At 51.4% G+C, this 13,343-nt stretch overlaps 5 protein-coding genes across 5 annotated transcripts; 2 read left to right on the top strand and 3 right to left on the bottom strand.

The window, feature by feature from the left end:
- Positions 1–402: 402 nt before the first annotated feature.
- On the top strand, positions 403–1,638 carry INS49_013251 (uncharacterized protein; the record flags this gene model as incomplete). The annotated part of the gene is made up of 2 exons (XM_043173950.1): positions 403–1,028; positions 1,104–1,638. 2 exons carry the CDS (start codon positions 403–405, stop codon positions 1,636–1,638), a joined length of 1,161 nt encoding a protein of 386 aa, XP_043020895.1.
- A 383-nt stretch (positions 1,639–2,021) lies between these two features.
- INS49_013250 (uncharacterized protein) lies at positions 2,022–3,160 on the bottom strand (the record flags this gene model as incomplete). The annotated part of the gene is made up of 2 exons (XM_043173949.1): positions 2,022–2,075; positions 2,174–3,160. 2 exons carry the CDS (start codon positions 3,158–3,160, stop codon positions 2,022–2,024), a joined length of 1,041 nt encoding a protein of 346 aa, XP_043020894.1.
- A 2,417-nt stretch (positions 3,161–5,577) lies between these two features.
- INS49_013249 (uncharacterized protein) lies at positions 5,578–8,882 on the top strand (the record flags this gene model as incomplete). The annotated part of the gene is made up of 5 exons (XM_043173948.1): positions 5,578–5,663; positions 5,827–6,074; positions 6,195–6,595; positions 6,686–8,401; positions 8,502–8,882. The coding sequence occupies 5 exons, from the start codon at positions 5,578–5,580 to the stop codon at positions 8,880–8,882; spliced, it is 2,832 nt and encodes a 943-aa protein (XP_043020893.1).
- A 149-nt stretch (positions 8,883–9,031) lies between these two features.
- Positions 9,032–9,297, bottom strand: INS49_013248 (uncharacterized protein; the record flags this gene model as incomplete). The annotated part of the gene is made up of 2 exons (XM_043173947.1): positions 9,032–9,058; positions 9,085–9,297. 2 exons carry the CDS (start codon positions 9,295–9,297, stop codon positions 9,032–9,034), a joined length of 240 nt encoding a protein of 79 aa, XP_043020892.1.
- A 216-nt stretch (positions 9,298–9,513) lies between these two features.
- INS49_013247 (uncharacterized protein) lies at positions 9,514–11,040 on the bottom strand (the record flags this gene model as incomplete). The annotated part of the gene is made up of 1 exon (XM_043173946.1): positions 9,514–11,040. One exon carries the CDS (start codon positions 11,038–11,040, stop codon positions 9,514–9,516), a length of 1,527 nt encoding a protein of 508 aa, XP_043020891.1.
- Positions 11,041–13,343: the final 2,303 nt, after the last annotated feature.

The following is a 13,343-nucleotide window of genomic DNA, read 5'->3' as shown; positions in this document are numbered from 1 at the left end:
GTGCCTGCCTCTGCTCTTGCAGCCGGCACTGAGCCTCAGCCTCCTAGATATGGTTCTCTCCCTCAAACATGTTGTCTCTCTCATCTTCTCCAAGCCCCCTCCACGTGTCTGCCTCTCAGAGGGCTACAGATATCGATGCCTTCCCACACCAAACAAGACGACATCAACTTCTTATATGGTTCCCAGGGCCGCAAGGAGAGACGCCGGCCATCTTTCTGGGGCTGTAGGCCTTGCAGACCAAGTTCTCCAGCCAGGAACCGCCAACGAACGCCCGCAAAGCTCCGTGAACCGTCCTCGGGCTCCGAGGCAGCACGCGAACGGAGCCCTCCTCGACGAGCCAGACAGGCACACGGCCGCCCAACTCCGCCCGGCCGAAGCCGTGTCGCTGTCGAGCACGATACTATGGACGGCGGAATGGACCGACCTGACTACTGGCCATCTCCCATCGGCCACCAAGACTACCACTCCCCACGACCGCCATCCTCGGCCCGGGCCCGTGCTCCGTGGCCCATCATGCAGCCCTTTCGCACACTCGTCGCGTTCGTCAAGCGTTGTCCCTGGGCTGTCATCTCAGACCTTGGCTCGCCTGGTCCATCCGCCTCTGATGATATCTACTACCCGTCAGTGCCGCGCAGCCTGCTCCACGACACAGCCGTCTCCTTTGTCGTCAAGGATCACACTCGCCCAGACCTACCAGAGTTCGTCATCTCGTGCCCGTTCGAGCATGTCGACCTCGTCCACCAGCTGCTCGCGCCAGATGGCTCGCGCCGCCAGCTCAGCGCCCGCGGAACGAGTGGCCAGCCACGAAACGGCAGTCAGCTGAGGAGCATGTTGTTGGATGGCATACCTAGCATCGAGCTGACCTTGCACCGGGACGCGGGTGGGGACGCGGGCGGCCCCAACAGCCGGCAGAGACCGTCTACAGGGAATGATGGAGGTGCAGTCGCATCGAGACCTGGCCCCGGTGGTGGCTGGAACACTGGAGGACCTGACAACAGCAATGTCAAGGGTGACGGAGGCCAACACACGTGAGTTTCGTGCGCGCATGGTGCTTCAACGTCGCCATCCTTGGCCACTGGCTCACAGCTCATCTCTTAGGACAGGTCGCCAATGAACGAGCCTGCTGGTATCACAAAATCGCCAGTGTTCGTCAATCCATTCGCTGCCCCGCCAATGAACGAGCCAGATGTCGAGCATCCGAGGTCAAGGGAAGATATACCAACGCCGTTCTCCGCAGCCACGCCACTGCAAGCATTCATCACACCTCCATGGTCTTCACCGCTTCCACCTAGCTCTGGACAAGAGGGCGGCGTGTCACAGAGTTCTTTGCAGGCCACGGTCGAAACGGCTCCTCCGACCCCTTGCATGGACCCTGTGAAGGTTGATCAAGATGATCCAGCACCAGTCGCGCTTGAGGAGGGACGGGAAGACAGAAATGAGGATCGTGTGGAGGGACATGGGGACCCACAGCAGGATAGCCCTGGTGGCATAGGAGAACCTCCGACGCTATTTTACGTGCAGCCCAGTCCTGAACAGATACAGCGCGGGGAGCCGCTGACTGGATGGCTGTGCGAGCCTCAGTGGCTTCGCCGTAGGCTCAGGGACTTGACACGGGGGAACATGCAAGGAGATCAGTAGTGATGTGCAGGTAGAGGTCCCATATTTTCCTGAAAAGAACTTGTTTACGCGGGAAGCCCAATCTCGTGGATAGCCGCAAGATGCTGCTTTTCATGTCTGCTTCCCTGTCGATATTTTGCTGTCCCCTAGCCATCCTTCTCTCACTCCAGACAGCGACTTTCAAGTCATTCACATAAAAGTTTGCTTGGTCCAGGGCAAGGCCCTTTTGTGGTCCAGCCCAACTTTATCCACCTCAGCTTACCTTCCATGAGGGCATCATCTGTAGACTGGTTGTGGTATCGTCTCCTATCCTGACAGGGATGGACAAGCCGATTGAACACGCAAGAGTAAACAGTCCTGCCCAAACTTCCTTATTCGTCAATGCGGCAATGTCTAAACTTCCTCTACTCCCTGACGGGCGCCTTGGCATTCTTGTGGGCAACAGCCTTGATGCAGTTCTTGCTCTAGGGCCTCGATGGCTCGGTTTGCTCTGTTGTATGAGGACGGACAGGTCAGCCCAAACGTTGCTCTCTCTTGTCACAACCCCTGTCATCACCCCGAGGGGCGAGCTAGACTTGCCTCGCTGCTTCAGCTCCTCCTCGAATTCTTTCTCAAACTCGTTCCGCGCCTCCTCGGCTAAGCACAAGGCGGCGAACCGGACCAGCTTAACTCGGAGCTCCACATGCAGCACCTTAGTCGTGGTGAGCAGCTTGGTCGAGGCCAGCCTGTTCTGGGTGCGCTCGCAGGCAGCCAGGACCGGCTTCATGGAGTCGAGGCGCTCGTCGAGCTCATAGACACGGTGGATGGCCCACGGCACCTTGGGGCCAAAGGTGACGCCGGGACGGTCGCGCGACTCCCACGTGGTCCCGCGGGACTTGCCCTCGTGCATCCTGATGACCTCCTCGAGTCCCTCAGAATAGGCGATCAGGTCGTGCAGGTGGATCTCGCACCTCGCGAGGGCCTGGTGGATGTCATTGCCCAAGCCCATCCTCCGCTCGCAAAAGCCCTGGATCTTCCTCAGGGTGGCGTTCATCTCGGCGACGCTGCCTCGCATGGCCCGCGTCCGCACGAGAGCCTCCTCTTTGTTGAGCCACAGCGCGGGGTCCTTCCAGAACTGCTCGTACGGGTCCTCGCCCTCTGCCCAATCGTGAACCACGCTCTTGATCTTGCCGTCTGTCTTGAGGTCCGCCACCCAATCGCCGCCGTCCTCGTCCCTGTCGAGCCGCGCCTGCTTGCGCTTCTTGTGGACGTTGTCCCACCTGTTCATGCGCTCGATCTCCCTCTTGTAGGTCGAGTACGCCTCGAGGATCTTCTCGACGCTCAGGTCGAGGTTTCTCTGGATCTCCTGGCCCAGGGGCGTCAGCCAGCTCTCGCCCGCCTCGGGGACCCCGCGGATGAACATTTTGTCCTTCACGCTGTCGAGCTTCTCGGGCTCGTTGTGGCCGGGGCCGAAGATGCGGTAGGCGAGCCGCAGGCTGGGCGAGGTGTCGGGGTAGACGACTGTTGGGTCCCGGTGGGTCTCTTTGTCTTTTTTGGGAGTCATCTCGATCGAATCTGTGGATTTCTGGGTGGCGAATTAGAGGAATAAAAGTGAAAGCGGTGCTGGTGTTCAACTGCTTTCGGAGATGGCTGTTGTGTTAGTTTTTAAGGAAAACTGTGAAGTTGGACGTGTATCGTCAGAAGGAACGGGCGAAGTGGTGGGACGATTGCGAAACTTTGACTGCCAGCGCCGTCCCACTGGTACTTGACTTCGAGTCTTGGATTTCTATTGTTCAGATTGTGTCAATTGGCTGAGGGGAGAGGGGGAGGGTCGGTGGAATTGTCAAGTGCCATCCAGTCTTTTTCTTGAGCTTTGTCGACGAATCCAACTGCTGTTGTTCCCCCTCAGATCGCTTATGAGCAGCTTATCACAATCGACTGCAAGTTATCGAAGCTATGAAGGTCAAACCATGCCTCGTTTGTGTATCTAACCCCAGCGGCCGAAACGTGCTTTCCCACGCCTCTCAGACCTCTCAATACTGCCCTGTTGTTTGTTCGTCTCTTTGGGACTCACAGTCAAGGTCAGGAAAGTCAAAAGGGTCTACATGTAGTCTAAATTGATTCTAGTAGTTGGGATACTATTCCAAATCTCATCAGAAGCCTTTCCAAGGTTTCCAAAGATGCTTGAAAACTTCGCAGACTTCATGCTGAATCTCGAGTTTCAGCGACCAATTGATGCAATGCTAGAAGGTCTCCTGTGCCCACGTTTTGGAAGCGAAGAACTCTCAGGCTTTCTATTCCAAAATGAAGGATCCTTGATATCAGATAGACATCGTATAGAGCTTCTCGTCATTGGTTTTACGGGGTGACAAATGCTTATGGCGATGGCTGTGTAGAAACGAGCAGACCTCAGCAAGTTGCTTGTCTACCGCCCCCCCCCCCCCCCCCTGCTCCCCCTCCCCCGGCTTCGACTGCCATTGCACACCCCGAACCCTGGTCCGGAGCAAAAATCTCGAAATTGAGCTGACCCTAGCCCCTGGCGGGGGGCCGAGGAGCTTCCCAGACCGGCAGGGTACGTACCTGATGCAAGACGACGTCAGGTCACAGCGTGCCTGGCTGGCGGTGGTGGTATCCGGTACCCACAGGATGCAGCTAGGAGGCAGGAGGCGACCTGACTGGCTGGCCCGACACGTCGATCCCCCAGGTGGCGCGCCTTTATTGCATCGTCGAGGTTCTAGACTGGCCTTCGAGAATGGATCTGCACTGACCTGGCACCTTAACGGAGTACAGTACACGTCCATGAAAGTGACGGACTGACTGTCGGATTTGCAAAGTCCGCAGGTGACCAATTGTTTCTTGGAGGACGGATTGATAGGCACTGTGGTGTCGGACCGTCAGACCGTCAGACCGTACTGCTTGTTCTGTTGGTTCCCACGGCATTCAGTGAACAACGTCTGTCGCACCTGCACCTGCCTATGCGGGCATGCTGCACCTACCGCCTACAGTCTTCTCTCGTTGTTTCCGGCCGTCTGAATACGTTTGAGGAAAGGTACAGAGTACCAGGGCGTGCATCTGCCGAGGACACGCTAAGTTTGGCTAGATACCTCCTGTGTACCTAGGTACCCAGGTACCTGCTGCCAGAGAGCAGTTAGGCAGGGGCAGGTTGTCTCGCAGGGACCAAGGTACCCGGATCATCGAAGTCAATGCAGACGAATCCCACGCTGGTACATCACTACGTCGAGCCGCCACGGTCAAAAAATGATGCTGGTCACTCGCTCATCATTTGCCCCTCTCACACACGCTACTGGAGACGCCGCCATACAGTAACTGCGCAGGTGTTTTATTGTGTATGGTACCATGGTGAAGAGCATGCAGATAGATACTAGAGTCAGGAAGGCGCACACAGGCCCGGACCGAGTGACGTAATGTGCCAGGGCACACAACCTCACCTCAGGGTCCAGCTTGGTTTTGGCCTTGGTCTGGCAGCCGGGCAGGACTGTCTGGCAGTCTGGGAGCACCCGCCCGCACACCAGTCGCTCCCAGCCTCAGTCTCAGTCTCGTCATCGTCACCGTCGTCGCCAGACTCAGCTCCAGCCGTGTGTATGTCCGCCAGTCCTATGTGCAAGCCGTCACTTGCCACCAATCCGCCCTCTCAGCATCCACCACACACTCTGTCGGGTTTAGATCTTCGCTTGGCCGTCTGCACTGTCCAGAGGGATGGACGAGACGAGACGGATCAAGTAGCTGCCCGTTCAAGGAATCAATACCCACAAACCGCCCAAGTCCCTGTGACAAGTTACTTGCCGTCGCCGCTGCTACCTCTTCCATCGCAACAAGTGGTCACCGTTTGAGGTCTCCCTCCCCGCGCTGCGCCGAGCTGCGCTGCACAACGCTGCACCGCCAGTCAAGGTCCGCCATCTCGCTGCCGGGGACTCTCAGGGCTCCACGAAATCGTGGGGACACCTGTTCAGCAAGTCACCCATGCAGGACCCCGACTTCGAACAGCTTGCCAACGCTGGACTGTCTGTCTTTGACCTCAACTCCGAGTACCTGGCCCGGAACGACTGGTGAGTGGTGCCGGCCAACCTGTGCCTGTTCTGGCTTCTCTGTCCTTGAGCAGCCGGCTCTCGCGTGTGTGTGCGAGCCCACACGAGACTCCTCACCTTCCTGCTCTGTTGCCAGATACGCACTAGGCTGTGTAGACTGGGTAGTCAACTGACTTGCCCATAGGTCCAAGACTCCCCTTGGCCTGTCGCCGGAATGGCCGCAGTCTCTCACCTCCTACGTCAATCTCATCAAGGCCTTGCCGCATCCCGCTGCCGTCTTCTGGGGCTCACACCTCTCGCTAGTCCACAATTTTGCCTGGGGCGCCGCCACGAGCTATCACGATGGACAGGGCCAGCCCGCCGCAGATTACTATCGAGGGGAAGCCCGCAGCGCCCTCCAGTCAGCAGTCACTGGCCGCACGGTCAGGATAGGTACGTGCTCCTGTCAAAGCCCCGCCGGATGTATTAGTACTGGCCCTGGCCCTGATATCATGGCTGGCTCGCAAGACATCAATGCCAGCCACGAGCTGGCTGACAGAGTTTCACGCACAGCTGGAGACCTTTTCTCCCCGAAGACTCCTGGTGAATCCTTTGGCGCATCCATGGTCATCTGCCCTCTGCTTGATGACAGAGGTCATCGACAAGGCGCATTTGCCCAGTCACTCGACAGCCCGTCTTCACAGCGCTCGCTTGACAATGAGCTCCTGGGTCACGGCTCCGATCCCGAGTCCCTGGGTGACAGACATAGTCCTCAAGACAACGACTTCCTCGACAAGCCTCAGAAGGACCAGGATGAGATTCTCAGCAAAGCCCTACCGCCTGGGCCCCTTGATCAACATGGCGGCTTAGCTGATGCGGTCTCGAGGCATGGCCACATAGACCTAAAGCAAAGCCAGCTCTTCCAGCGGTTTTCCGAGCTACTACCCACTGGACTTGCCATACTGAACCATAATGTGAGTGCTCAATCCCTCTGGCTCCCATTCACCCCCGAGTCGTGGTGACAGCTTGACTTGATGGGGGCAGATACTGACAGGAGCACTTAGGCTGAGGCTGTCTTCGTCAACGACCAATTCTTCAGCCTAACAACGAAGAAATCGTCCCGCGAGTTTCGCTCTTGGCCCGAGAGCATCGATCCCCGCGACTATGAGCGGGTCATGTCAGAGTATCGTGAAGCGTTCAGGGAACGGAGGGACGTCAAGGTCGATTTTAGGTGTGTGTCTGGCGATGAAGGCGAAAGGAACGACCCAGATCAGCCGGAGAACGATGAATGGCGCATGTTTTTGCTCAGGCCCCTGAACTCTACACGAAACTCTGGGTACATATGTGCCGTCGTGGACATCACTGAACTCAAGACCGCCGAGCTGGCGCAGGAGCGTACCGCGATCGACGCCAAGGACCGCAAGCAGCAGCAAGAGCGCTTTATCGACATGGTCTCCCACGAGATCAGGAACCCTCTCAGTGCCGTGTTGCATCTTGCTGAGGAAATCAAAGAAACGAGCAAGGCCATGGAGGGGTGTGGGCCTCGTCCTGAGCAGGTCGCAGAGATAATCGATGCAGCGGAAACTATCTTGGTCTGCGTGTCACATCAGAGTGTTCTTGTTGATGACATCTTGAACTTCTCAAAGTTGGACAGCGCCATGATGTCTCTTGCTCCCAGCGTGTCACAGCCAAAATGGATTCTCTCTAAGCAGCTCAAGGTATTCCAAGCCGAGCTGAAGAACAACCGCATCGGATTCGAGTACGCTCTGGATGTTACATTTGGTGAGAACGAGGTCGACTGGGTTGTTGCAGATCTCACACGTATCAAGCAGGTGCTTGTGAATCTCATGACCAACGCCATCAAGTTCACTTCGAAAACGAACGGCGAGAGGAAGATAACAGTGGCGGTAGGCGCATCTATTGATAGGCCAAAGTCGTACCCACCAGACGTGGTCTTCTTCAATGATTACAAGGAAGATCGAGACCAGACTCGGTCCCCAGAATGGGGCGACGGTCCGGCATTGTACCTAATGATCGCGGTCAAGGACACAGGGATTGGCATCTCGGCGCAAGACCAAGCGAGGCTGTTCGAGCGCTTCCGGCAGGCGACGCCGAAGACATCTGAGAAATATGGAGGTTCCGGCTTGGGCCTTTCAATATCGAGGAAATTATGCCAACTACATGGCGGAGACATAGGCGTAGGCTCCCACGAGGGACAGGGGTCCACATTCGGCTTCTATTTCAGGGTTCGCCGCGCGTCGCCACCGGCCGATGAAAGCCCCGTTGATTCAGGCAGGAGCACGCCCGTGAGGCAGATATCTTCAGAAGACATGGTGTCGCGGCCGCGTCTGCCAAGCCGCCCACAATCACATAGAACGGCAATTGAGAGCATCGACAAATCCGTCAAGGATGAGGTCTCGGACAGGGAAAGAGATGGCGGTTCAATGAGTCGCAAGATTTCAGACAAGCCAGGCCTCGAGCGAGAAAGAGACACAAACCCTACGTTAATCAAACCGGTCGAGCGCGTTGCTTCCGTTTTCCATGGCCCAGCAGGGGAGGAAGCGAATTCCAGGCCCCAGGGTGCTGCGAACACAGTCAGGCAGCCGAACCAAAAAGAACTTACCCAGCGGGGAAGAGTGAGCTCAAAGACGGGCGGAACTCCCAGCACCTCAGACGACAAGAAAGAGGAGAAGTCGCGGGATAAAGAACAAATGGAGAGGACTTTGCTTCTTGTCGAGGATAATCTGATCAACCAGAAGGTGCTCAAGAGGCAATTGCAAGTAAGGAGCTGCCTGCCAAACCATGATTGTTTGGACGATCTCTTGTGGCCATATGGTTGCACATGTTCCTGTATGGAGTACTAACCTCCGTCTCGCGCAGAACCATGGATTTCAAGTCATCACCGCCAATAATGGACAGGAAGCCGTCGACGCCGTCGTAGACCGGGCCAAAATAAATACCGGCATGACTTCCGGTGCTCAACCACAAGTGGACAGTGGCCGTTTCTCGTGCATTTTGATGGACCAAGAGATGCCAATCAAGGACGGCAACACCGCAGCCCGGGAGATAAAGGATTTACAAGCCAAGGGCGAAGTTGGCAGGTCGCCCATCCTGGGCGTGAGTGCAAATGTGAGGGACGAGCAGACAAAGGTCATGAAAGAGGCCGGCATGGATGAGGTAATCAGCAAACCATTCAAGGTCAAAGACCTTGTCAAGAGAATCAATGCCCTGGCACAGACATTTGAGGGGGAAAAGACGTAAAGTCAAGGACGGTTGGAGGTCACGGTGGTAGAATTCCGGAGGCAACTTATGGTCATGGCCCAGAGCGATGTTGCAAGAGCTCGGCCATATTGGTTGTTCGGCGGTCTGCTAATGCCAATTTAATCCATTGGAAGTTAAAACAATTCTTCTCAGGACCCTCCCGTGAATACAGCGGCCTTCATCTCTTTAACAGCCTGCTTACATCTCGTTGCCGTTGGGATCCAGCATGACAAAATTGGTTGAGCAGCCGGCCGTTCTCCGTGACGGCGTTGAAGACCTCTGTTGCCTCGGAGGACTCGGCGAGTCGTAGGCGCAGGTTGGGCAGTGCGGCTTCCAGGACGTGGAATGGCCCGGAGATGGTAATGTCGTGGATCGCGGGGATGGAGGTGCGGAGGTAGTAGACTTGGGACGTCATCGTTGCATTCACTCAGACAACTAGATCACGTAGACGATATAAACATGACAATGTGAATCATCAGGAATGTTGAATATGTTCCTCCATGTATTCTCCGCACTCTTTCACGCACCTCCAAACTCTCCCTGGTGTCAACTAGTCCCGCAACTTGCTAGCCAATATTCCGACGTGTTGAGCTATGGGATCAGCAAGTGAGTCCTTCCAGTATTGACCATGTTACAGAAACAGGTCGTTGAAGTAAGAAAGAACAACATTCTTGAAAGCAACCGCCTGCTCCGTTTTGTTCATCTCTCTAAATTTAACTTCCGCCCCGAAACCGCTGGGAAAATCAAGGCCCTTCAGGCAAGAGACGACAAGCCTCGTGAAGCTGAGGCCCATGCGGGATGGAAGCTGCTGTTGGGCTAAGAGGATCAGAACATTTCGGATAGCTTCGGGAGTTCTCAATATGCTCTGTAACTTCGCCTCTGGATCCGGGTCGCTATCCAACTTGGCCGCAGCTCGAAAGAAACCAGACACACGCGGACGGCCGTCTGCTGTACGGCCTTCGACGAACACACTCCATAAACCTATCTCCAAAAGACAGACACCAAGGCTGTAGATATCATGGCCAATGTTGTACCTCTCCTCGAGCTTCTGAAGTCCTTGACGGCCGGGGTGTCGGTACATGTCCTTGGTCCAATCTTCCTGGTCCCGCGAACTTGCTCCTGTTGTGAGACCGTCGTGACTTCTCAGAAGATGCCAATCAGTGAGAAACATGTCTCCAAACCCAATCTTGTCCAGTATGTGACTTGCGTTCGACTGAGCCTGCCTCTGGACGATCAGGATGGTATCTGTTCTGATGTTCTTGTGCACTAGACCCACCGAGCAGACGCCTAGAACAGCTTCCGCTAATTGGCGACAGAGACGGAAACGAAAGTCCAGAGGGTGATGAGAATGCCCTTGGTCGGAAGCAATGATGGTTTGGAGGGTCTGAGGGTTATCCGCGCCATCTGGCAACTCAAAAATGAGCTCCTGATCTGGTTTCAAGTGATATCCAAGGCATCTCAATACGCCAGTTCTTCGGTCGCTATGGTTGTCTGAAAGTCGGGTCTGAAGATACGAGGAGATGCCCGCCAAGTTTCCGTCTTTCCTCTCTACGAGGACCATCACATTTCGGATGGCTGCTTCGTTCGGGTCTTCCTTGTACTCTGCCTTGGCGATAAATAGGCTAGATGTATAAGGCACTTTGACGAACCCATGACGACTATTGAGTCGAAACCTGGATTGGTCGAGAAGAAATGAGTTGGGAATCATCCTTGATTCAATGTCTTTGAGTATGAGAAGATCCGAAAGCTCTCGCTGGTGTCCCTGCAAGGCATCATTGAGAGCTTTGCACTTTCTTTCCCCATATAACGCAAAACCAATACGTGCTCCGAAACCGTGAGTTGCATACTTTTCGGAAGCTCTGTTCGCTTTGACCACATCATCGTGGAGAAGATCAATGGCATCTTCCAGCGACTTCTTCAACGCTGGATCACAATCTTCTCGCAACCAATGGGCTCTTGCTAAGAGTAGTTGACTGCGTAGTCTGCCATCTGCCAAACTCGCTCCAAAGACCGCCAGCTCCTTCCAAACCGGCTCTGGGGTTTTGAAGGTTTCGTAGCGATCCCGTATCCATTCACCGTACTTGATAATTAGGTCGATGATACCGGGGACTGCAAGCGCCAGGCCTGCGACCGTAGCACCAGCCCCAAGTTCTGCCATTTTGAATGGGAGATGTAGACGGCACAGTGAATTTGAGACCTGGAAGAGGACGAAAGGATATATTTTGGAGAGGGAAGAGGAGAAGTATCGGAAAAGCACAAGCAGTGACACAGTCGAAACCTGATGTTCAGCTGCGGCCAGCCAGCCTGCTCAGCTGAAGAGTCGTCCAATGAAAAGAAACGCCATTCAAGCCACTCGCATCATTAGTTTCAAACGTGTGAAATTTTGTAGTATTAAATTTCGTTTACCCCGCTCGGGAGAATGAAGTCGAGCGACCTGCTACCAACTTGAGGTCTGTTTCCAGCGATGCCAAGTGCACGATGCCTGAGCAAGAGACTACAGAGGTTTATCACCCGGTCCATGATGCTGCGACGCTAGGCCGGGGGACGTTTGGAGACGTCCGCCTGGTGAAAAGGGAACGAGATGGAAGGTTGCTCGCGTGTAAGCGCATTGGATTTGGCAAGCAAACAAAAGAGGAAACAAAGCGAGAAGTTAACTTCATCGCCCGGCTTGATCATCCCAACATCGTGCGATACTTCGATGTAAAGTGGGGCCCATTAGAAGGTCGCATCTACACCGAATTCTGTAACGAAAACCTGGAATCTTACACCATCAAAAAGAAGAGGTATGTGTGTTCACTACCCCAGGCCGTGTTATTCTAATGTCGAGACGCAGCGAATCCTCTGCTTGGCCATCCGAACCTGAAGTATTGAGCGTCGTTTATCAGCTTTCGGCAGCTTTAGCTTACTGTCACCATGGAATCATCCGCACAGAGAGTGGTAGAATTCTTCAAGAACGTGTCGATATCCATGGGGCCAAGTGGAAACCCGTCCTCCATCGCGATATAAAGCCGGCGAATGGTTGGTCGCCGAGCCCGAGATGTCCATATTACGTTTACTAAGCGTCAGCAGTTCTAGCACAATACACTCGATCGGGACACTTGATTGTTAAGCTCGCTGATTTCGGCTTGGCACACACAGTGCAGTCCTCAGAAGAGACTGGGCCGCGCTCATTTGTTGGTACGATGCCGTACATAGCACCGGTAAGACTTCTGTGTCGTTCGGGAATCTTTCTGGGCGTTAAGTCAGGGTCTGCACATTCGGCCCACCCCCTAATTCAGCCCACCAAAACGGTCCTCCTCGCCACACTACCCCTTTAATTAAAGTTACTTTAAATCATCATTACTATTTATAATAATGCATTCCTTTGCATTTATAATATTTTTAAAAGCGTTTATTTTTGCTAAGTTATCCTTAATTATATTAACGTTAATTTATACCTTATATATATACTTAATTTTAATAAATATAAAGTTTAAGCTTATTTTAATCTTTTTTTTCTTTTAAGATATTATAATTATTAATTTATTTTTAAGAACTTAATTTTCTTATAAAAGTATTATTAATTATTAATTTTTTTATTATATTCTTTTTAAACTTTCTTAAAAAGTAATTATTAAGTTATAATTAAGTATTTTTATAAGTTATAATTAATAAAAGCAACTTATATTTCTTAAAATGCTTTAAGGGTTAAAAAAACCCTTTTTTATAGCTTAATAAGTATTAAAATAATTAATTTAAGTTTTTTAATTCTTATAATATTATTAAAAATAAGTATAAATATTATTTTATTAAAGTTTTTAAGTATAATTATATTTATTAATAATTTAGCTATATTAATTAATTATAAATTAATTTTTTATTATTTAAAAAGTATATACTTTTCTTTAAATATTATAAATCTTACCTTTTAATAATAATAAAGGAATAATTACTTTTTAATATAAGTATTATTAATATAAAGATTTAAAAAATTTATTTTCTTTTTATATATTGCCTTAAAGTTAAAAAATATCTTTAAATTAAAAGATTATAATATATATAAAGTATATAATAATAAATAAAGGTAATAAATCTTATATAAAAAGTATTTTTATATAAACTTTAAAATATAATAGCTTTTATACTTATTTATTATTAATAAATACTATTTTTTAAAGGCATTTAGCTTTATTTAAAAGATAAAAATCTTTTATAGCTACTTAAGTATTATAATATTATTTATTTAGCTATTTAGCATTATTATAAACTTTTAATTTTTATAATTTTTAAAAGTTTTAAATTATTATTATTAAATTAACTTTTCTTAAAAAATAATAAGGAAAGGGTATAATTTACTTATTATAAAGATATACTTAAAAAAAGAAATTTATATATATAACTTATAGCTTTTTTAAATAATAACCTTCCTTTCTTTAAATCTTAAAATAATGCTATTTTTTCCTTTATTCTTAGCTATACCCC

This window comes from Diaporthe citri (assembly GCF_014595645.1).
Source record: "Diaporthe citri strain NFHF-8-4 chromosome Unknown scaffold_7, whole genome shotgun sequence".
In the NCBI taxonomy this organism is placed as follows: domain Eukaryota; kingdom Fungi; phylum Ascomycota; class Sordariomycetes; order Diaporthales; family Diaporthaceae; genus Diaporthe; species Diaporthe citri.
Note: the sequence above shows the minus strand (reverse complement) of the source record. Positions and strands in the feature narration are given on the sequence as shown.